The 24,856-nt window shown below is 39.1% G+C and overlaps 2 protein-coding genes across 3 annotated transcripts in view; one reads left to right on the plus strand and one right to left on the minus strand.

The window, feature by feature from the left end:
- The window catches only part of LOC109998438 (kynurenine 3-monooxygenase), a 28,543-nt gene extending 14,136 nt beyond the window's left edge, over positions 1–14,407 (minus strand). Inside the window, exons 1-4 of the mRNA XM_020653282.3 lie at positions 14,261–14,407; positions 724–828; positions 322–391; positions 77–174 (exon numbers count right to left, since the gene is read on the minus strand). Coding sequence (XP_020508938.2) covers positions 77–174; positions 322–391; positions 724–828; positions 14,261–14,392 — 405 coding nt within the window. The 5' untranslated portion in view covers positions 14,393–14,407. The remainder of the gene's footprint in view (positions 1–76; positions 175–321; positions 392–723; positions 829–14,260) is intronic.
- Positions 14,408–15,658: 1,251 nt separating this feature from the next.
- The window catches only part of ide (insulin-degrading enzyme), a 33,922-nt gene continuing 24,724 nt past the window's right edge, over positions 15,659–24,856 (plus strand). Inside the window, exons 1-9 of one of the 2 annotated variants that reach the window (XM_065959845.1) lie at positions 15,659–15,936; positions 17,497–17,681; positions 18,074–18,281; positions 19,588–19,757; positions 21,513–21,635; positions 23,841–23,953; positions 24,135–24,297; positions 24,401–24,493; positions 24,617–24,708. In XM_065959845.1, the coding sequence (XP_065815917.1) occupies positions 15,851–15,936; positions 17,497–17,681; positions 18,074–18,281; positions 19,588–19,757; positions 21,513–21,635; positions 23,841–23,953; positions 24,135–24,297; positions 24,401–24,493; positions 24,617–24,708 (1,233 nt within the window). In that variant the 5' untranslated portion in view covers positions 15,659–15,850. The remainder of the gene's footprint in view (positions 15,937–17,496; positions 17,682–18,073; positions 18,282–19,587; positions 19,758–21,512; positions 21,636–23,840; positions 23,954–24,134; positions 24,298–24,400; positions 24,494–24,616; positions 24,709–24,856) is intronic. The other variant, XM_020653275.3, reaches the window with a different exon arrangement.

Below are 24,856 nucleotides of genomic sequence, written 5' to 3' on the forward strand. Positions count from 1 at the left end.
GGTCACAATGGGATCAAACGTACCTGTTTCCACTTGCTAAAGTAAGACAGTGAGTAAACAGAATTGATCAGCATACCTTCTCCTCCATCCCAACATGCTTCAGTGATTGTCGGCCCCGGTGAGACAGAGCCAGGTTGATGCTTCTCCCCTTTACAACTTTGGCTTGGCGAATATCTGACGAGAATCAGACACAAAGTTTGAATGTGACCTTTAGGTAATTATGTGTTTAAAAAAAAGCAGTGTTTAGGAAGATTGTAATTTGTATTGACTCAGGGGATGTGACAATGTTATTTAAAAAGAAAAGAGAGCTTTAAGGACTACCTTCCCGAGTTTCAAAGACTTCCACTTCAAAGCCTCTTTTGGCAAAGAAGCAGGCATTGAGTGCACCCACCTGTAGGAGGAAGGGCAGTCAGGACAGAGCGTTCAGTATCATGCCTTTTATTTACAGAAAGAATGAAATAGATTTATACAGTGATCACACTTTACAGGCTGTGTGGCTGTTTCTGGTCCCTTTTTGTAATCTTACTTCCTTTATTTCACACTTTTTAAACACATTTATAAACAACAAACCAAAGTGCTTCCCTTCCCTACCACATATAATACACTTTATAAAGCACTCCCCTTTTCAAAGAGGAGCCAAATATCCGTATTCAGACAAAAGCTCAGAAGTCCAAAAGAACTGTATAATGATTAAATTATTCACTTTCATTTTCTTTTTCTTACCAAACCACCGCCCACCACTGCTACAACTTTCTTCTTTCTCGTCCTGGCAGTCGGTTCCTCCATAGTGCTGAATGCTCTCTGCAGGTCTGACCCTCTCACCGTCCACTTCAGAGTGATTTACACAAGAAGAAGGTAGAGATTTAAAAAAGAGGAGGAGCAGAGTCAGTCCTATGAATGTCACTCGTGGAATCAGTTCCCCTTTCAAAGCAAACACAAGTGACAGATAAGTGAGGACTGTCTTGACTGTCTGCTCCAGTGTCACAAGGACTGAACCATATCTGTGTATACTCCAGCCCCCTGCTGAAATAGCATAAGCAGAGTAAGTGTTATGTCTTTGTAAAATCCCTGCTTTCCTTGGATGTATAATAAGTCTGCAGGTGCAAAAACACTCTCAAAAAGCCCATTCAATAACATTTTGCAAGAAAACCTTTTGCAGGTAGGGTTAGTAAATGTGTATCTGGTCATACTGATAGGACAGGAGGATCACGACAGAGTTGTTTTCCGCTTTGTTTTCTGTGTGTGCAGACTGGTGAAATGATTAGTGATATGGATAAGTGTGTCAGACGTCAGGTAATAAATGTCATTGGGATGTAAAACGAAAGAAATCTGTCGCCATCTAGTGGCTGTTTGATGGAACCTGCCAAGAAAATGAAAAATGACAAAATAGAGCAAAATTTAAAAAATGCCTCTTAATCAGGATAAATACAAACATATAGATAGTATTTGAACATATGAGCCTGAGCTGATCTGTATAACTTTTTGGACATTCTTATCTTTTGTATACATGTATGTTTTGGATCAGGTTCAAATTGCTCACAATACAGAAAGTGTCAAGTCCCTCAGTGCAAACTGAATGTTTTAAAAACTTGTTTGTAATTCTGTATGATGTTTCTCAAGGCTGTATGGGTTGTGAGATAGTGTCATGGTGTTCATATATGTTCTGTTGTTGTTGTTTTTAAACTCTGCTAGAAATGTAAGGTCTCTGCAGACAGATTTTGTGAAGGTGACCAACCAAGGACCTTGTGATGTTGTCTTTTCTTAACAAACCTTATTAATCTACGCCTTACTTTTTCTTTTCTTGAAGCTTTTCTGATAAGTTTTTAATAAATCCTTTATCTCTCCTACTATGTAGCCTAGTTCTTCATATTCAAAAAACTGAGAACTGCAGAGGAGAGTAAGGCTGTTCTTCTGTCTCAGTGCTGTGTAATATTGTCTGCTGTGGAAGTAAAATAAAGATTCACAGAACTGTGTTACACCTCCTGAAGGAATGTTCTTTGGGTCTTCGAACACGAGCAATTTATTGTGGAAAGAGGCTCGTTGGGTATTTAATAAATATTGCAATATTAACAAAGTGAAAGAAGTATCCTTCAAGATTTAACACAGAATCTATCTAATGAAAGAAGTGTCAGAAAGAATTAAACTCAAATAAGATTATTCCTGTTTTTGCAATTCAGAGAATGAAACTATTCTTTTTATTCTTTTTTTCTAGTACTAATGTACAGATTATGGTATTTGATGTTATGTTAGAGTCAATTATGTAAACAAACACCTCGTAATTCTTGAAAAATGTCCCATCAACAAACCAAAATAGACTTCCTCAATACGCTGCTTTCATCGTTTTATTGTTGAACTAGCTACTGCACCTCAATTATGAAAAGCAATAAAGCTGCAAAGACTCATTGTATTTTGAAGAAAATTAATTAAGCTTGAGCTCTTTAAGATTGAATTACGGACATTGGACCCCCTGGTTTGTTCAAAAGTTATACTACATTTTTGTACATTTAATATATCAAATGCGTATGATTGTTTCTTATAACTTACCTCTTTTGTGTCAATACAATTTTAATAAAATCGTACTCATTTGAGGCATCAGTACAGTCATGCTCTGTTGAATTTTACAGTTGTATGCCCAAGATTCAAGATTCAAAAAACTTTATTGTCTATCACATTGTGACAGAAAATTACCTTTTGTTGAGGCTCAACATGAAAACATACAAACATTCACACTAACACTCACATTAGGTCATAAATAGCTAAAAGTACCCTCGGTAAAAACACAGCATTTAAAAAACATTGGATCAAAGAGGCGATGGTTTCTGGATACCACTCGAGACCTCAGTGATGTTTGAACCTTAGTGTGGTTATAGGAAATGCGGACGCCACAGGTTGTCCGGAAAGAACATGGGAAATCAGTCCCATCAGTCCCACACTCTCTTTGAGATGCCACTCATTTATTGTAAAACATTATATATGTTTTATTGGGACATAAAGTGAAGATAAATGAAGATGAGTGTGTGTGTGTGTTTCTACAATGACAGAAAAAGAATAAACAAACATTAAATATATGCATAAATAATAAACAACATGATATAGAAACACTTGTAATGTTGTATTAAATAAACAGACAAACAATGCTTTAAACTATATAAATTGAAAATTAATCCTCCTAACTTGAGGGAGCGTCAACAAATGACTGCCTCTATGCAGCACACATATGAACAAGCAGAGTGCACACACAGGAGGAGCCAAGGAATTCATAAGAGCAGTCGAACGTCACTTCCGGCTCACCAGAGTGACCATGCCCCCGTTTGGGTGAAAACAAGCCCTGAGAATGTATCAGCAGTAGATTAGAAAACACTGGCAGCCATGCGATTAAACTCGATTGCAAAGCTTTTTGTACTTCAAACTATTTTAAAAACACAATTTAGTATCGGGTTTTCATTAACAAAGGACAAAGGAGGGTAAAAGAAGAGCTCAGTGTGTTTGGACTGAAACTAGAGAGGATTAAAGTGGTAAATTGTGGGACCGCTGTCATGTTCCTGCTAGCATGCAGGCAGCGGTCGCTCCGTGACAGAAGAGCAGTCTGTTAACAGATTCTTCACACATTCATTCACTAACGTATTTACAATGTTTCACCTGTCATGTCACATAAATATGATGGTGAAAATGTCTCTAACCGAAGGAACACTACACCAAATCCTCTTACTGAAAAATAAATGTCAAAATAAAAAGTACGCTAGCTCGATATAACACCTCGTCTCGCCCCACTCATCATTATTTACACTCACGTATGAATACAAAATGTTTTAATATCATCCAGGTGACTTTACATGTGTTATTCTTTTCTAAATCAGCTGATAACTCAGAGTTTATGACCCCTTTTCTCTAAAATAAACGTCTGTAACCACTCCATTACAGCTATGAACACTTAGAAACTACAAATAAATATTATTTAAAAATATAGAGGTAACTTGGGTAACACAGTTAATAATTACTCATCAGGTGTTTAAAGTCAGTTTCCTCTGATGACTCGTTTGAGCAGTTTGACGGAGAGAGATTGAACAGACACTCACGTACATGGTTAATTGTATACCGTTATGATGCCGATCTCTGTTCAGAAATGTCATATTTTAAATGTTTACATCACTGGTCATCAGATTTAGGCTCATACTTTCTGTTTTAAAGTATGGTTTTCATTTTTTTAAATTTTAAATCGGTAAAGACCCCAACTTGTCCATTAACCACCATTCATTCAGATAGAATGATTTCACCCAGAAAGGGCAAAAGTACCCGGATGGGTTGCTCTCATGAACAGTGTTGCCAGGTCCGCTTGTTATAAGCGACTTTGGGCTTGTTTTTCTGTAAAGTCGCTTGCAAATATCGTCAGTCGCGGGTTGCGGGTTTTTGAGCTTGTTTTCTAAAGTGCAGTTGCTTGTTTGGGCTTGCTTTGCTCCCTGTATGAACCCCTACTGATTCTCTCCCACACACACACACACACACACACACACACACACACACACACACACACACACACACACACACACACACACACACACACACACACACACACACACACACACACACACACACACACACACACACACACACACACACACACACACACACACACACACACACACACACACACACACACACACACACACACACACACACACACACACACACACACACACACACACACACACACACACACACACACACACACACACACACACACACACACACACGTAACCAGGACAGAGATAATATAAGTTTACAATGGGCGCGTCTGGAGATAGTATCTGAAGGAGATTTAGGAGTCCCCTCAGGTGAAATGTTTACATTGAGGTGTTGTATAGGAGTATTGCCATATATGGATGTGTTACTTGATGTTTTTATGACCCATGACGAAAAGCAGATGTTTAGATGCATATAAGCAATTGTCTCTGTGTGTTCAAGAGAGATCATTATTGGCTTCTTGATCCTCCTGGTCAGACGTGACCAGTGACTCTGTTTCTTGCTTAAATAAAATTATACTCTTTGAAAGCAAGTCAGTCTCAACAGCGAATTTCTTCATCATCAAACATATCAACAACAAGGACATCCACATCAATTTTGGCGTCACGAACAGGATCAGTTGGGGCCTTCTGCAGGGGACCACAGCTTGTTCATTATTTCCATCACTTCGTAAGTGTTTCTTTCTTTTTTTCTGCACATATTGCGGAGCTGTTTCTGTCGTCTATTGGCAATTTTGGCCGCACTGTCAAAGAACTGAAGTGCAATGATGTGTTGATGTTGGAGTAATTCTCTGTCTAAATTGGGGTTTATTGAGTTAAAAAGTATATAAATAAAGGGGAATAAAATAAAGAAGAGATAAATAAGAGAAGAAGAGATAAAAAGTTGAAAGGTAATGATAGCATAAGCGCAACTAGTAACGAGACCAGTTAGCTAAAAAACTATGCAAGTTTAACAAGGACAGGGCCCGTATCCTTTTAACAGTAAGTCATGTGTAAATTAGACACTGAAGTGAAAGTTGGCTTTAAGAAGTAGTCAAATTGAGTAAAAATAAAACAAAGGGGATCCCAGGCCAGGGTATTTGGATAAAATATAAACGTATAATGTAGGTAAATAAAAGAGAAGAAATAAAGATGAGAAGTGTAAAGATGAGAAGTAAAAAGATTAAAAGTGAAGATAAGGAATAAAGATAAGAGTTTTGAGAAAAGTGGAAAAAAGCGCTGAGTAAAGGAAAAAGTGTGCATTGAAGCATGCAGTGTGAAGTAATTTGTTAAAAGACAATTTGTTAAAAGTTTGACCAAAGTAAAAAATTTGATAGAGGAAAATTATAAATGAGTCGACTTCAAAATTTGAACTGAAATGTGTGTGCGCTCACTGAGGGGCGGCTGTTCTTGGAATGTGTGTGCGCTCAAGCTCTATACAGCCTGAAGTGTTTGTGTGTGTGTGGCTGCTGGACGGTCTCTGTCTCTGTCTGTGTCTTGTCTCTTGTGTTGTGATTTGGATGTGTTTGAGAGGTCTGTGTGGTGTGAAGATGTGTATTTGATCCGGAAATGTTCTTGTATATGTGTGATTGATAAATAGAATAGATGTATTATTAAATAGGCATATATAGCAGGTGATTGGTTAAAAGGCGTTTTAGTAACTTATAAGAGGGGACATTTTTGCTTCATCAGTGTTAAAAATCTATGAGCCCTTTGTCTAAGGGGAAGTTTATATATCCGATTTGATAAAAAATATGAGCCTTTGTTTCAGAGGACTTTTACTTAATCTGATCTTCATCAGTGTTAAAAACCTATGAGCCCTTTGTTTCAGGGGACTTTATATATTCGATTTGATAAAAATATGAGCCCCTCAGAGGATGTTTGTTTAATCTGATAAATACACATGAGCCTAATAAAGGACGTTTATACATAGCATAAGTATATATAGTATCTGTTTTAACAGAAGTGGAGAGACCAGCGAGGATAGTCTGTACCCATTCAGGTAGCAAGATTTGAGAAAAGAACAGAAAAATTCCTGATAAAGTTTAGAACTGCCGGCTGATTGGAGTGTGAACTTCTCTTTCTGTCTGTTTGTGCGTATGTGTGTGACCACATTATGCTGCGAATTTTGTCTGTTCAAAAGAACATATAGTTTGTTTAAAATAGGTGGAGAAGTTGGTTTTGACTATTAGAGAATACATTTTTCTATTTGGCTGTTGATTGGGAGGATACTGTGCTGATTTCTGTGTGCATAGACTCTGTGCACAGGGGTGGAGCAGTGATCTTAAAAGTGTGTGTGTGTTCTGTGCTAGTATATTACCACCCTCTAGAAAATCAACACATTCTGTTTCATTTAATGTCCAATAACTAAGTTTAGCTGAAACATCATATAACAAGACAAAGTTACAAAAGATAATTAGACACTAACTTTATGAACATCCATTGTGAGTAACCCAGTCAGCTCTAGAAACCAGATTCAAAACGGTTCTTTGTGATGCCATTATTTTGCTTTTCTTATTGCCTTACGCCTCAGTCTCTTTATTTCCGGTCTTCATATAAAATGTGCTTTTATTTAGAAAAACTGCAAAGGGGACTTCTGCTACATCGTAAAGTTATGGGAGTAAATACATACAGCTAAAATAATAACCAAGAGGAGAAAATGTTACACTTACGTTGTTTTGTGAGGTGGATTTATCTTAAAAACCTCTGTTTGGGTGACTTACTCTCTTTCAGAAGGATGCTACATGCAGCATGTTTCCATGTGTTAGCTCTGAGCTCTGACTCAGTGATGAGTGACAGGAGGATTAAATGCAAATGTAACCTTACTGTGCTTCAACTGTAATCAAATAGCTATGATTGGCTTAGTTGTCACTTAATAAATCTTACTTGACCGATAAGTTTTCTTTTAATGACTCCACTAGTAAAAAGTGTACATTTCAGTGAAAGTATGGGTGCCACAACACCCACGGGTGAGATGCGCTGTCTGTGCATTAAATGCACTAGGTTTGGACCATAGGGTTTGGAGACGATGTTAACCCTTTGACAGCCAGGTTAGACTGGAAGCCCTTGCTAAAATTAGGAGGCGGGTCCAAGAGGCGTTGCCTCACATAGAAAGCCAATTAGCTTACTCCTCCTGTTAAGGGGAGTGGAGAGGTAGCCCCCTCTCCTCCTTCTTCTCTCTGTGGGACACAGAGGGAAGGGAAAAATATATATAAATAAAAAACACACACACCCCAGGCAGGGAGACAGCTTTTGCAACAGATAAAAATGACAGTTATGTGTGCCACCTATTTGGATCGGTGTGGAAGAATCGGGGGTTTAAGAAAACAGATGGTTCTCCGATACAGCATCATGCCCAGATAATGAAATTGTTGCATGCGATGATGAAGCCGAAGGAAATCTCAGTGACTAAGTGTGCAGCACACAAAAAGGACATGTCAAGGGTCACCAAGGTAACAAAGTAGCTGATGAGGCTGCAAAGGCGGTAACAGGAGCAAACAAATTGGGCAAAGTTTTTCTGGTCACCCATGAAGTGGACTTGGAGGATAACATTACGCTCAGGGATGTTGTCTCAATGCAAGAAGCTGCTTCTGCGATGGATAAACAATTATGGAGAGACAGAGGAGCCACTCAAGATTCCACTGGCCTGTGGAGAAATCATGAAGGACTGCTGGTAGCGCCCCCAGACCTGCTGGGTCTGATGATCCAGGAGGCACATGGTTTAGCCCATGTTGCAAGGGGGGAGGTTAGGAGAAAGATCACAAAAGAATATGGTTTTTGGGCACCGTACTTGCTTGAACAGATTGATTATGTCATAGGCAGGTGTACTATCTGTCTAAAAAAACAACGTTCGTAGGGGTGTGATGGTTTTTCCCGGTTACATTCCAACGCCAACAGGTCCTATGCGTGAGTTAGTTGTGGATTTTGTTGACATGATAAGATCAGTAGGAGGTAAAAGATACATGCTAGTCGTTGTGGACAGATTTTCAAGGTGGCCCGAGGCCTGTCCAACCAAGCGGAAAGATGCTCAGTCTGATGCCAAGTTTCCAAGTTTTTGTGTCGTGAGGTTATAAGCAGGTGGGGACTCCCAGACCGCATATCCTCAGATAATGGGAAAGAGTTTGTGGATAAAACAGTAAGACTAATTCTGCAAAAATTGGGAATTAAACAACGTCTAGGAGCTGTTTATCATCCGCAAAGCCAAGGTGCTTGTGAAAAAATTAATGGTGTGTTAAAAAACTGCATTGTTAAAATCTGCCAACACACAGGTTTGAATTGGGTGGAAGCGCTTCCGCTGGTGTTAATGGTGTGTCGTTCAAGTGGGCTCCGTGATTTGCGCATGACACCCCATGAGTTGGCAATGGGCAGACGGATGCCGACACCTTGTTTGCGCACAAGTGGCAAGGGTCCAAGTTTAGCCCTTTTAGAAGATGAAATGCGAGTGTATGTTAACTACATGGCTGCTTTACATAAGAGAATATACACATATGTCTCTGACAGGCAAAAACGAGAGGAGGTGCAAGAGAGACTCGATGAGCAAAAGACGAATGCAGTGCAACCTGGAGACAAGGTATTCGTGAAGGTGTTTAGGAGGAAGTGGTTTAATGAACGCCGCGAAGGACCATTTGAAGTAGTCCGCAGTACGGGAACTGCAGTCCAGGTTAAAGGGTCTCCTACCTGGTATCATTTATCACATTGTGTTAAAGCACCAACAGAAGAGGTTCCACGATCACAGAACCGAGATGTTGAAAGCGAAAGAGAGCCAACAGAAGCTGCAGAAGCAGCAGAGGTTCATGCAGACCCCCAAGGTCAAGATCCGGAAGAAGGGATTGACCATGTTGGGGCTATGCATGATGATTTTGATTACACTTTTGATGATGTCAGGGATGACTTGTCAGTCCATGAGCAAGAAAGACGATTTGGTGACATTGATTTACAACATGTCCCAGAAACAACAGAGTCTATTTCTCAAGAGCATGAGTCGTCAAAGACTCCAGAGGGCTGTGATGCCTCTACAGGAAAATTCACAGACCCAGTTGGACCAAGGAGTCCAAGGCCAACCCGAAGAAAGGTTAGACCAAAACGTTACGAGGACTAGAGTAGAAGTGATTTTGGGAAAGTCAGTTCAGCTCCCATGTCAGTGTACCAAGGAAAATAATGGGAAAGGGAAATTCCGAGTCCAGTGGGAAGATAGCCATAGTAAGGTTATTGATTTATCAGGGGACATCACCACTAGAAAAGTATGTGTTGCTTAATGATCGAAGAAGGTCAAAGATTGAGGGAGACTGTAGTCTTTATTTACGTAGATCTCAGATTGAAGATCAAGGTGACTATAAGTGTACATATTATGACCCAAAATTAGTAAATATGGGAGAGCATAGTGTCCAATCGGGGTTAGGTTACAGAAACAGTATTGTGACTTTAGTGGTACTAAATTAAACTAGAATTGCAAAACCCCTGGTTGTTGAAGTAGGAAAACTGTCGACTACCATATCAACTCTCCCGCTGATTGAGAAAATAAAGCAGACATCCACCTTTTCAAAACTGAAGGTTACTGACGTCACAGAGATATTGCGTCTAAATACAGCTGAGCCTCAGATGATTTCTACAACTCAAATTCCTGTAAACATTGTGATTAAAGCTACGTTAGGGAATTCAGCACGCCTTCCATGTAAATGTGGAAAATGGAATAATGATGGTAATAATCCCCCTAATTGGGAAAATGCTCGTGGTGAAGAAATAGTGCTAACAGGACCTGAAATTAATAGTGTGCCTCATGATCAAAGAAAGTATATTTTGTATAATCACATAAGGTTGTTTAGGGTTGTAGACCACTGTACACTTGTCCTAATCAATGTAACAGGGGAAGATCAGGGAGAATATACATGCACTTATTTGGATCCAGAGTTTAAATTTGTACCATATCACAATTATTGGGTAAAAGGGTATAGAACTCGTAAGATAATGCTTGTGGTAGAAGGCCTAGATCCTATTGAAGTAGTTACGGTGGCTAAAGAGGTTCAAAAGCAACTAGTCACTCCAAGGGTGACTGATGAACAGATGACGTCTACTACTGTAGCTCAGAGAATAACTGGTAGTATTAACGTATCAACTTTGGTTACTACTCTAGCTGCGACTTTGGTAAAAAAGGATGTTACAACAGCGATGATGACAATTTCTACTTCTGTTACTCCTAGTAATTTTACAAGTGAGGTTGTAAAGATGGGATCTACTATCAACGAAACAATGATGAGTTCTTCGGTGTCTACAAAGTCTGTAGGTATGATGTTGACATCTGTTGCTACATCTACATTAGTTAAGGCAGCTGAAACAATTCAGATGACTATGTCGAATCTGATTGATGATTTTGTAGATGCTGACGGGACATCAGAAGTCATGACTAAACATCTTCATGCATTAGAGAAGCGTGAAACCCAATGGAAAGCTTATGGGTTTGATTCCTCGGTGTTGCAAATTGCAGACCCGTGGGCAAGTAGAAATATGTGGTACCAACAGTTGACTCACTCTGTTAGATTGGCTAGTAATTTGAGTGGTCCATGTGTCGTGAGAGTTCCAGCACCAGGCACATGGCCTTCAATTCTAGAGACGGTACCAGAACCTTTAACTTCTAAATGTCAAAATTATGCGCTATCGTGGTTGGTATTTAAGCAACAAGCACCAAATGATTATTGGATGGCTGTGTCGGTGCATCTATTTACACCTCAACGGAATTGTGCTTGGTTGAAGAACTTATCATATATAAATCTCCTTTATCAGTATGAAGATATTACGACAGCAGTCCCTGATCCTATGGAAGTGACACCTGTGAAGGTTAAATCTTGTTTTTGTTCAAATGGTACTCATGGTGGAGATGCTATGTTTATGGGAATATCAGAATGTGATAACTATATGATGCAATTTGGACGACGTGATCAAAGGGCTATTGATGACATGTATACAGTGACCTTTCATGCACCACATCGCCGACTGAGTAAAACTCTAAGTGTAAAGAATCAAACTTTACCGGGTAATTTTACCATACTAACATTTAAAGATATCTGGTGGATTTGTGGCGATAAGGCATACTTATTTTTACCTTATGGTTGGATTGGATGTTGTTATATGGCACAGTTGAAACTTCCGTATGATGTTTTTGTTATTCAGAAGGGACAAGGGTCTGATGAGGATAACTCTACAACAATCTCTGGCAGTAGAAAGAAAAGAGATTTGGCACAATTTCACAACTTGGAGTCTTATCATTGGAGGATAAGTTTGGGAGAGAAATGGGGAATAGGATTGTTTCCATGGTATGGTGTTACATACTTAGCTGATCATATTGATAATATTACATATACCCTGCAAGGTTTTGCAAACGAGACCATAAAAGGTTTTGAATATTTGTCAAATACTCAGAGGAGTCATCGATTGACGTTGCTGAAACATGACATGGCTCTTGATTACATTTTGGCCAAACAAGGTGGCCTCTGTGTAGCTTTGAATCTAACTGGAGACGCCTGTTACACTTTGATTCCTGATGCCGCTGACAATATGACTAGTGTCATAGATGCTTTGAAACTAATTAGGGATTCATTTGGTCCATCAGAAAGAGCGGGATGGTCTGCGAATACCTGGTTACAAGACCAATTAGGACCAGTAGGAGCTATAGTGGTTCAGATTTTGGTGTGATGTTTTGTTTTTGTACGCTGTTGTTGACCTTTGCTAAGGCTATGACATTGAGATGGGTAGGAGTTGTGATGCCAGGAGAAAACATTCAGATGCCGCTACTGAGTGGTAATGACCTAAGTGAAGGTGAGGAGGTCATAGAGATTGGAGAGAAATATCCATTTTTGAATATCTGAATTCATCATTGACTCACTATTATTTTGAACTGGAAGTGAATTGATAAAAGGGGGAATTGAATATGTTAATCATGTAGTGGAATAATGTGAAAGTATGATACAAAAATTAATATTTTTGATGTTTTGTATGTACAAAGATACTGGCTGTTGATTTTTCTTCCCAGGATGATATTTGGGAGACCAATGTGAGGGTGGCTGATTGTCCAGAAATCCTTCCAGATTAATGGAGTTGAAACAACCAAACTTAAGAAAATGGAGGATGGAAATGGACAACGGAAACCTGAATGAAGACATCATGATGAGGGGTTTTGATTGAAAAATCATTGAAGGTTTATTACAATGTAACTTGTATTGTTGATAAATATTTTACTTTATAGTAGATATTTTTAGCAAGACATATTTTTCTGGAACTGTATAAGATGCATATATTGGGACCTCAGGTGTTTTCTTTCTTTATCGATCCTTAGGGAAAGTGGTGTTAGGTAGGGAAAGGTCCATTGGAAGGTGCGATGGGTCGACCAGCCTGACTTTGGACAATTTTTAGATTTTATTTCTGAGGTTTTGAATGTGTGCATTTATATATCGTCCTATAAAGTTTTCATAACCCTTTTCTTTTTAATTGGTTTGGAGTACTATAGGTGGTTGCCTGGGGCAGAGGGACCGTGAGAGAGTTTTCCTGTCTAGATTGTTTGATGGATGATAAAGAAAGATAGCTGCCTGATGGGTTTTTCGCTCTCACACTCCACAAATAAAAATTTTACTATATTGCTAAGGTTAAGCATGGACAGAAGTGATTCGTATGAGGCTAATTAACATCATAATTGTATAATTTCTCTCGTTTGCTCGGGGGGACTATGAAGTGTCTGATGTAACCAGGACAGAGATAATATAAGTTTACAATGGGCGCGTCTGGAGATAGTATCTGAAGGAGATTTAGGAGTCCCCTCAGGTGAAATGTTTACATTGAGGTGTTGTATAGGAGTATTGCCATATATGGATGTGTTACTTGATGTTTTTATGACCCATGACGAAAAGCAGATGTTTAGATGCATATAAGCAATTGTCTCTGTGTGTTCAAGAGAGATCATTATTGGCTTCTTGATCCTCCTGGTCAGACGTGACCAGTGACTCTGTTTCTTGCTTAAATAAAATTATACTCTTTGAAAGCAAGTCAGTCTCAACAGCGAATTTCTTCATCATCAAACATATCAACAACAAGGAAATCCACATCACGCACGCACGCACGCACGCACGCCTACATCTGACAGAGCGACAGAGCGACAATGCTCGGGAATAAGGGAAATATGGAAAAAATATAATAAACAGTGGGAGAAAGAGATCTGACCTTAATACAGCATGCTGATGATGCTGGCACCCAAAAGCACAATTTTTTTTTTTTTTTAACTCAATATATATATATATATCTATATATATATAGATATATATATAGATAGATATACTGCTATCAAGTTGCTTCTCTTTTACACTATGTGGTAGGTTAGGTAACCTGTTTTGGCTTCATTTTATTTATTTGAGGAGCCAGGTCGCTTGTTTTGGGCTTGTTTCCAAATAGCTGGTTGCTTGTTTCTCTCGCGAGATCTGGCAACACTGCTCATGAATTGAAGGACGGTCCCTTACTACACGTGAGTGTTAGCAAACAGAGAGCCGACTGGAAACAAATACACTCCGATGGCACAATGTAAAGAAAGTATAGAAAACATTATACAAAACACAGCATCGATTACAACAGTAACAAACGTGAAATGAGTGAGGAAATGTCCGTCGCGATATAGCCTAACAGTCTTGCTAAATGTGTTAGAAACGTGATAGCAGCACCGACCACAAATTAGGAAGAACAACAACATGACGTTTACTGGAGAACTATAATATGCATGAACTTACAGTCTCATGGAGGCACAGAAGATAAAAGGATAAACAGAAGTCCAGAGAACCGAGTTGAGGGGTGCAGTAGTCTTCTCTGTGAGGTGTAATTAGGTGGTCTGAGGTCAGTGATAGGTGCAGATGAACAGGCATGGGCTGTTCATGAACAGATGGAGTGATGGGAATTAGAGTGTCTTCACTGAAACTATGAAAGTGGGGGACCTTTTGCACACATTGCTTATTTAGCTTTGTTTAAAATGCGTATTGCAGTGGGAATAAAAGAGTTTCTGTAAGTTTTCTTTTTCACCAGTGGTACTCTAAAACGAGTGCCTGAGGGGAGCAGCTGAAACAAGTGGAGAAGGGGGTGTGAAGGGTCCTGAGTGATGCAGACCGCTTTCCTTTCTGCTGCTCGCATGTAGAGTTCTGAGAGTTGGATCTGGGTGGTGCCGGTGATTTTTGTTTAATGATACTAGTAAGTTTTTTCTTGCATTACTTGGTGAGAAAGTTGTACCAGGATATAATGTTAAATGTGAGGACTGATTCAATCGTGCTTGGGTACAGCACGGTGCAGATGACCAGTGTGACTGCGCCTTTAGTGATGTTAAGCTCCAGGGAGCTCTTTCTTAAGGGCCATGGTGTTTACCTGCTGTCTGTATGTGGACAGGGAACACTCATCTGTCAGACAGGCTACCAAAGCCATGTCATCAGCATATTTAAGCAGAGTCAGTCAATTGTCATCACAGGTTTATGTCATTTGTGTATATGGAGAAGAGGACCGGCGACAAGTCACAGCCCTGTGGTACCCCAGTATTTAAAACAATACCACTTGATTTAAAACCATTGACTGTGACATGTTGTGGTCTGTCCTTTAGAACGTTTTTAATCCATAAAACCAGTGTTGAGTTGACTTGTAAAAACATCCATGTTTTATGTAGAGCAATTTCTTTGAACATTCAAAGTTTAATAAAAGATGTTAAGCTTTTCTTTAAAGCACAGACTGGTTTAACTGTTAAATTAAAAGAAAGGTTACAAATTCCTACGATAAGAGTGGAACAGACTATCAAATACGTATTCATCTTGAATTTATTAATTTTGCATGGGAAATATTACATCCACAAATGGAATTAAAAAAAGCCTAAAATACAGCAATTAAAAATAGAAATGAAACCCTTGTGTATATAGTTGTGTAGATGTTTATTTTCTTTATTGTTTATTTGTCTTTGTGGTATTCTGTTATTTGTGCTGTCACTTTATCTTAAATAAATAAATAAAAAAGAGGCGTAACTTGACACACGATCCGATACTACGCTGAACCATAGACTGTGACGTACTCAGAAATCCCAGCCCAGAGTATCAAGTCGATATCAGACTCAATGACGCCCATAGACTTTAAAAAATACACCACATATCTTTTAGGAATATTATATAAATTTAACCGTATGCATATCACACTTGCTGTCTTATCGATAGCCATGGTTTAGGACTCGTGTATCCAATACTGATGTTTATAAACCTACCGTGAGAAAGAAACGCTACTCTGTGCTCGACTGGTTTTGTCTTTTCCAAGATGGCGCTGTAAAAGCCGAGGTTTGTTTTCCATGGGTTCAAAGTATGTTAAAGTGCATTAACCGACCGGCCCAGTTCACCAGATATCTACAGGCAGCAGGCGGTGGTTTCACTTTCAACCAAAACTTTAGGTAAGTGCTGCCAGACAAATGTTGTAACTGTTTGTTTAAAATGATTAAGTTGATAATACTCGGCCAGTTAACTGACGTTAGCCGGTTTGTTGACCTAGCTAAATGAAGCTAGCCCGGCACTGTTAGCTTTGATGCTACTTAAAGTGAAAGCTTTAATACAAAGAGTGCAGAGCTGACGGACACTTACACACTTTACAACACCGGGGTGGAAACTATATGGCTCACAATGAGACCAACGAACCCGGACCTTTGTACACATTTATGGACCTTTAGATGCTAATTTAGCATTTAGCTAACGACTTATTATCTAACGAGAGAAGAAGTTATTATTTTACTTTATCCATTAAATGTGATTATTCATAGTTTATTTAAACTGACTTTGAAGTCTATTCAGTTACCCTTTGTCATGTACTTCACCTTATTATAATGTTTTTTTTCAGACACACAGAATCAGTTTTACATTTTCAAAGAAATATCTTATTGTCGAAGAAGTAAAAACAGCAGAAGGCTATGAAACAGGGAACTGAATAACATACATTATAAACATATATCATAGATTAAAAGCTGTACAGAGATTAAACATTTACACACATGAACAGAAAATACTCCAGTGTGAGATAATGTAACACATAAAATCTGTTTCAGCCTTAAAGACTGAGATGTTCAGTGACTGTGGATGAGAGTCTGTGTAATGTGGGCAGACTGACAGGCTCATGATTAAAGTGGCTTCAGCAAAGGGGAAGAAACTGTTCTTAGGTAATGAGGTTTTGGTCCTGATGGACCGCAGTCTTTTACCAGAGGGAGGGGGGGGGGTCATGAATAGTCCAGTGTCTGGGGTGAGAGGGGACGCCTGCATGCTTCATGGTACTTGAGGTGTACAAGTCATGGAGAGATCCACCTTGTCTGTAGGTCCATATTGTGATAAAACGGAACACATAGACAACATTACACTGCCACAGATGAACTTGGATAAAGGGATAAAATCCTTATAGTCACATAATCGCTCAAATCAATCTGGATGACGTGACCTGGATGTTTCACTTCAATTAACAAATCTAAGAACTTGATCTTAAATAAAGAATGGAGGAAATTGTATCTGATCATCTTCGGTCTTTACCATCATGATGGCGCTCTTCTTACTGTCAAACTTGATGTCATACTGCACACCATAACAAGACGACTTAGTCATAGACATTCATATGATCGTTATGAAGTGCTTGTGAATTACCATCAAAGCATAGTAGCAACACAAAGTTGTTGTAATAGTTCCTTAAAGGTTTGTTGGTTTTAAACATGTCAGAGAACTAACCATCTCTGAAGTAGATGATTAAGCCAATAAAACTTGCTCTGGATCCAAGTACACCTTTTTTCAGTGAAAGTCTCAATTCAGAGTCAGGACACTTTTTTCGGAAGATTTTTTTTCTTGCTTACAAGGAATTCATTATATAATCTCTAACTCAGATCTCCTCAGAGTTGTTGAGTCAAATTACGAATGTAAACGTCACAATGAAGGCATACCTCTTCGCTAACTGTACTTACTAACATTTCCCTCCATTGCAGGCTTGTGTCATCCTTGCCTCTCAGAATGACCGACCCAGCTGTGCAGAGGGTGGTCAGCGAGATCATTCGCTCCCCAGAGGACAAACGGGTTTACAGGGGTCTTGAGTTTACCAATGGCCTGAGGGCCATTCTCATAAGTGACCCCACTACAGACAAATCCTCCGCTGCTTTGGATGTCCAAATAGGTAAAGCTTTTCGTCATCATTACCTTGTCATGTAGCTACGAACGAGCAATTAAACTTACAACACGAGTAGAAAGATGTGCAAAGGATCCTTTATGATTTTATAGACAGTATTCTGAATGTAAAGACATGAAGAAGAAACAATGGTTTCATACAGAGCTAAAGATAATGATCCAGAAAATTTGACCATGCTTGTATCTTGATCAGGTCCCTTTTTAGTAGAAATTTCTCTTAATCATTTGATTCATATAATGAAGGTTTTCCTGTGTTGTTCTCTGTGTGTATATGAAACCTTTGTTCTTTTTCTGTCCAACGTGGCTCAGTATCTGTGAACTCCAGTGAGCACAGAGCTACAGCTTCATCAACTGAGTTTCTGTGTTTTCTTCATTTCACAGGTTCATTATCAGACCCAGGAAACATCTCGGGCCTGGCACACTTTTGTGAACACATGCTCTTCCTGGGAACAAAGAAGTACCCCAAGGAGAACGAGTACAGCCAGTTCCTCAGTGAGCATGCGGGCAGCTCCAACGCCTTCACCAGTGGAGAGCATACAAACTATTACTTCGATGTTTCCCATGAGCACTTGGAAGGAGCACTAGATAGGTACTTATTATTTTACTCTGTCCTTAAACGTCCATATCTCATGTTCATCTTATCATGTTCTTATTACCCCTGACATGTTGTCCAGGTCTTTGTCAGACAAAGCTCATTTCATTTTCAAGGCTGTATATTATATAATTCACCAGTTAAGACTGATGTCATCTCTCTTCCTAAGTGGTTGTCTAGTTGTCAGTACACAACCGGCCCCTTGGGAGTCCAGGTGTTAATCCTGATGAGCTGCCAGGTCCTTGTCTGTCAGCCTTTGGTTACCAGACCCAACCTCATTGTGCCCACTCTTTGTAACGATCTACATAGTTCCTACCCCCCCACCCCAGGGTGAGGCTGATGTCCCCAGCACTGCAGGGGGTCTCCTCATGTGTCAGTTGTGCTGGTTTTGGGGCAGTCAGGTGGTGTCAGCTTACCTTCTTTATAAATGAATGATGTCCAGCATGCACCTGTTTACAAGTCATAGGCTGACTGTTCCCCTGCACCAGTGAATTGTTAAGGCCATCTGGACTGTTGTGGTGGGAAAGGACAGTGCAGCGCAGAGTCGCTGAAATATTGATGATGTCTCCTCTTAGAAAGGGGCATGGTGTCTGAAAGGATCGTGTGTGTCGTTAGCTGGCCCTATTGTTTTTATTTTTTTTAAACATACCGTTGCTATAATTATCAGAATTACACTTTATCTAACATTTTATTTGAAGTTAAGATCAAGGAGAAAAGATTGATGTTCTGTAGCCCTTATGGGTGTCTGAATACATAAATCAGTGCAAGGATTGGGGTGTGATTGTTTTACAAGAATGTTTTATTGATCTTAAGAATCAGCTGATGGGACCGTTTTAGTTTGCTTCAATAGGGATTTTAGAACAGACAGAATAGAGTAGATCTTTATTGTCATTGCTATAAAAACAACGAGAAACAGTGTGAGCTGCTCTTGGCAGTGGCAGCACAGACAGACACACAGGAATTGTAATAATAATAGACTTCAGTTGCATAAATCTGAAGCAGAGTCTAAGCTAAGGAGTAGCTTGAAAAGCATCCAGATGTTAGGTTTTCTCATTTGCATGGCAGTTGCTCTTCTTTTGCTCCCATGCAAATGTGCATCATGTTCAGTCTCCTGCTTTCCATTGTGTCTACAAACTGTGCAAAACACCAACAGTCTACAGTACATTCAACTCAGAAGAGCAAAAACCTCATCTTTAAACGTTTAAATTACACAACCATACACTGAAAAGTATTATCATCACACATCTGAACAATCACTCTTAATTTTACTGAACCATGCAGTTGAATGTTTGCTCTGCTGTAGGTTTTCCCAGTTCTTCCTGTGCCCACTGTTCGATGAGAGCTGCAAGGACCGGGAGGTGAACGCTGTGGACTCTGAACACGAGAAGAACCTGATGAATGACGCCTGGAGGCTGTTTCAGTTGGAGAAGGCAACAGGCAATCCAAACCACCCCTTCAGTAAATTCGGAACAGGTAGAAAACAAAATAGTCAATTCAATTGTACGTTGAACTATGAGGCATTCTGAGCTCCTTCTGATTGATCTCTCACTGAACACAAATGAAACGGTATGCATTCAAACACTTCCTATTTAAACTAAAGTATCCTGTGTAAGGCAGATGATATAATTGTGCATATGTTGCACCAGTCTGTTGGCCTGTTTGCATTCAAGTTTAGATTTGTGTATATTTAAATACATGGATCGTACATTGCACTGAATATACAGTGTTGAAAAAACTACCCAAAATATTTAAAATATCAACGTCTCTGGTTTAACAGGTCAACTCTATAATAACGGCATGTTTGTATGTGATTGTTTTTGTATAAACCTTTAAAAAAAAAAATCTATTTCCTATAAAAGAGAAAGCATTCTTTTAGTTTGAAGCTACAGGGGAAGGCTTTGTCTTCTGGCTCTTCTTTTATTCCTTGATGGCTTTTCCTTTATTTAGTTAGATTTTACAGATATAAAAGGAGTTAAACATTTGGTGATGCTCCAAAAATGACATCACAACAAGCATAAATACCAATTTAGGCAGCGTAGTTTTTAGTGGAGATGAAATCATCCAAACAACTTTGAGAGATGCTCATTCACATCATAAATCTGAACATTTCCATTGCAGAATTTTAGGATTGAATATTGAAATCAAAGGAATTATTGAGAGATATCAGGCTGCAGAAGTTCCTCACTCTGCCTCTCCATAAGTGATTTATTGTCTATAATGAGTGTGACCTTGACCTACGAACACACTATTTTATTTCTGTGACATGTATGACACAATTGACACCCCCTAACATATCCATGAATATACTCTCCTCTGACATTAAACCGTTGAGTGTAAGCGTCTTGTAGCGTGAAGGTCGTTTGCTCTGAGTGAATTCCCAGATCAGATTGACAAACTCGGAGCAGCTTCCAGCTCAGAATAGCCACCTGATGGCAGTCTTGAATTTTATAATCTTTATTCCTGTTAAGAGCAGAAGAGGATCAGTCAGGTCTGAATGTCATGAACTCTTAGTGAACCAACTGGATCTTTCTTAATCGTTTGTTGCCCTGTTTTTAGTGCGTCTCAGTAGCTTGCAGTTGTATTTGAAATATGACTGGCAGCCAGCTTATCAACAGATCTGAGAGACTCATGTCACTCTACCATCTTAAAATGATTTTAAAACAGTTCTCAGAATAATGATTCCCAGAGTTTTCTATTTTAGGACGCTGAATATTTATGACTCACTGACGTTCCTCTGTGGTTGCAGCCTTTGTTTTCTAAAAAGAAGAACAGTCTTTGTTCCACCCTTTGCAGTAATTTTTATTGGTCTAATTATCATCTACACGGTGCAGCTCTTATTTGTGAATGCAATGATTCAAACAAACGTGGTTAGTGCCGTAAGACAAGTTAGATGACCTGAAGGATTTGAGGTATTTTGAGCCTCTATTCAGTGTGAAGCCATAGCAGGAGGCGTGGTTTTATACACAAACTGTTACTGTGACAGAATATACTATAAATGTCTGATGGGATGAAATGATGAATGATAAAAGATCAGCTTTATAAATAAAGTAATATCGGCGGATATCTGCGATAAAGTTAAGCTTATACTGGCCGATTAATTGGTAGGGTTGTAAATTTAATTTAGAAACTTTAACGGAGAGCTCATTGAAAATGTACTTTGTCATGTAGAAGTTATGGAATGATTTTAAATGCAAACGTTAACAATTCAATGTGTTGTTTTTCTTGTAGGTAACAAACTGACCCTGGAGACCCGACCGTCCAAAGATGGCATCGATATCCGCCAGGAGCTCCTGAAGTTTCATTCTACATTCTACTCATCCAACCTGATGGGACTGTGTGTGTTAGGAAGAGGTAACATGACGTTTACATGTTCACAAACCCCACTCTGCCTCGGAGGCACTTCTATGATTTAACACCTTGAACTGTCAATGCCTAATGTCAGCCAAAGAAACATGCAGATCTGGCTTTATTTTCATTTCTGTAGAAATTATGTCTCAAGTTTAATCTGCAAACTGCAATGCAACACATCACTGTCAAATCAACTGTCATAGTTTATCTTGCTTTTATTACCACAACAGGAAAAGGAGACAATTCAAAGCAGCTTCCACCCATCGCCAGATACAGTATATCTTAATTAATATGTTTAATTTATTTAGCAGTTTATTTGGGGACAATACATGCAGGCATTGTTACATCTAATTAAAGTGCAACTGATGCTATGTTTAAGGACTCTTAGCCATGGTTAATTTGCATTCCCGGTTTGGTTTTTAGGAAGGAACACACATCTAGAATTATTTTAAACCCGTCACCCTCTCAGTCTAGTTTTACAAGTTTCCTTACATGGCGGAGGGGATTTCTTTCTTATTAACCCCTTCCTACTTTTGTCATTGTACTACTTTCAATCTTATTCTCTCTAACTTTGAGAAACTCTGAAATCCTTTGCTTCCTTTGTGGTAAAAGATCATCAGGAACCTCTTCCTGTTTTGTCCTCTGTGGCCCCTAAGTTGATGAACAGTTGGATAACAAATACACTAAAGTTGAAAATACACAGATAAAAATGGATTTGCCACACACTTCAAGGTCTTTAAGAACGAAAACATCCCAGAATGATTGGTCATGATTTATTAAAATTAAGAGTTTGTTTAACTTGAGATGACATTTAACAGGTTTTTGTTCAATGTTTAGGATTTTATAAACCACAAAGTTTTTATATTTCGTTCTTCAAATTCAGAGCTTCTTCTTACTAAAAAAACAAGTGCCATTGGTATCATCAGCACCAACAGAATTGTACATTTTGCAGAACTTTCTCATCTAATTTGCCCCTTCACTTTGTCCTCACCCTCTTTGTTTCTGCATTTGTCTAGCTTTTCCTTATAATGATCTTTATGTACTATATGATAACTTAATAAATGTACCATTTAGCAGAAGTACACAGAAGCTGGCCTCTCATTCGGGGCGGCTGTGGTTCAGTGGGTAGAGTCAGTTGTCTCTCACCTGGAAGGTCAGGGGTTCGATCCCTTGCTCCTGTAGCAACACGTCCGATGTGTCTTTGGGCAAGACCCCAAATTGCTCCCGCTGAAACATCAGTGGTTTATGAATGTGTATGAATGGTATTAGTAACTTCTGATTGTCTCACTACACAGCAGCCTCTACCATCAGTGTGTGAATGTGTAGGTGTGACTTGTGGTGTAAAAGCGCTTTGAGTAAAAAGCTCTATACAAGCTCAAGTCCATTTACCATTTTGTTTCTAGCCAACAGACATCGATTTTGCATGCTGCTTTTAAGACTGCTTATGGCAGAACTTACAGCTTTGGCATACGTACGGTTATTTTTAATTACATTTGCTGGAGTTAATGAAGTGAAATGTCTGCAAATCAAATCAAGACAGAGCGTCTGATCTAAAGCAATCACTTAAATCCATATAAGAACAACTTTCACTCAGCATGGAAATACAAAGGCAGTATATGTGTTGGTTTTTAATGGAGCTTTTAATTGAAACTTAAAGCACTGTTTTCATAATGTAATTAGTAAGATATTTGGCCTGTAATGTTAACTATCGCAGCTTATGCACGAGCAGATAAACATATTCTTTTATACATTTGTCACCTTTGCTTTTTAGTTTTTTTGAGGACAAAAAGACACCTTTAAAAAAATCTTGAAATGCAGAATGTCCCTCTCAAAGCCTAATCGGTACACTGCACCTCAGTGAAATGCAGAGCTCGACTGACCTGCTGTGCCTAGTTACAGTTGCTATGGATTTGGCTGGAAAAACGCTGTTTGGTGAGGGGGTTTAGCGAAGGGTCAATTGTAAGACATACAGTTTGACAGAAGTGCTGACCAGAAGAGCCCAGCATGATTAATGGCTCCTTTTTAAAAAGTCAGCTGTATGGTCATTTAACTCATAAGTATATCAAAGCGAATTGAAACGTTGCCCTGGTAAAATACAATAGCTCATTCAGAGCTGAACAGTGTGCGGACCTTTTTTCTGCAGTTTTTACTTTTCCTGCATCTTTTTGTATTACTCCATTTTTTTTTTTTTTCCATTTTCCCACACAGAATCATTAGACGAGCTGGCCTCCATGGTGGTGAAGCTTTTTGGAGAAGTAGAGAACAAGAACGTGCCTATCCCAGAATTCCCCGAGCACCCCTTCCAGGAGGAACACCTCAGAGTAATATACTTCTTTTTTCTTTTTTTTTTACCCACAATCAGCACATTTTTGCATTTAGACAGTAGGACAATAGCTAATATTTTTCCACTCCTTATTTATACACTGTTTTGTGTCGTATATCATATGAAGGACTTTTCTTGACAAACATGACACATCACATATGTTTTATCTTTCTTTACAGCAATTCTACAAAGTGGTGCCCATTAAAGACATCAGGAACCTGTATGTGACTTTCCCAATCCCAGACCTTCAGAAGTACTACAAATCTAACCCCGGACATTATCTAGGGCATCTGATCGGTCACGAGGGGCCGGGAAGTTTGTTATCAGAGCTGAAATCTAAAGGTAGCTCCAACATGTTCGTCTTTTTTAAAACATTTTGAGGTGTCAAAAATAATAAATCTGAAATTCTAACAGTTTAATTAAAATGATGATTTTTGATCTGTAGGCTGGGTGAACACTCTTGTTGGAGGGCAGAAAGAAGGAGCCAGAGGATTCATGTTCTTTATCATAAATGTGGATTTGACTGAGGAGGGCCTCTGTAAGTAGTGCCGCTGATTACATCAGTTTGTTCCACATATACTGACGTGCTTTGCCTCTTACTGTTCCTTTGTGTAAGGAAATGGAATGCAAATCATGTTCATTGAGACTTTCGCCTCTGCAGTGCACGTAGAGGACATCATCTTCCACATGTTCCAGTACATCCAGAAGCTGCGTACTGAGGGACCTCAGGCGTGGGTGTTTGAGGAGTGCAAGGTAATTATTGTTGTCTGTTCAGACCGAGCAGAGAGATAAACCTGACCCACTTCTGCCTGCCCAGTGGATGAACTAATAAAGGAGCACAGTAGGGTTGTCAAGACATCAGATTTGTAGACTTCAATATGAAATCAAACTGTATCAGTGC

This window comes from Labrus bergylta, chromosome 10, assembly GCF_963930695.1.
Source record: "Labrus bergylta chromosome 10, fLabBer1.1, whole genome shotgun sequence".
NCBI lineage: Eukaryota > Metazoa > Chordata > Actinopteri > Labriformes > Labridae > Labrus > Labrus bergylta.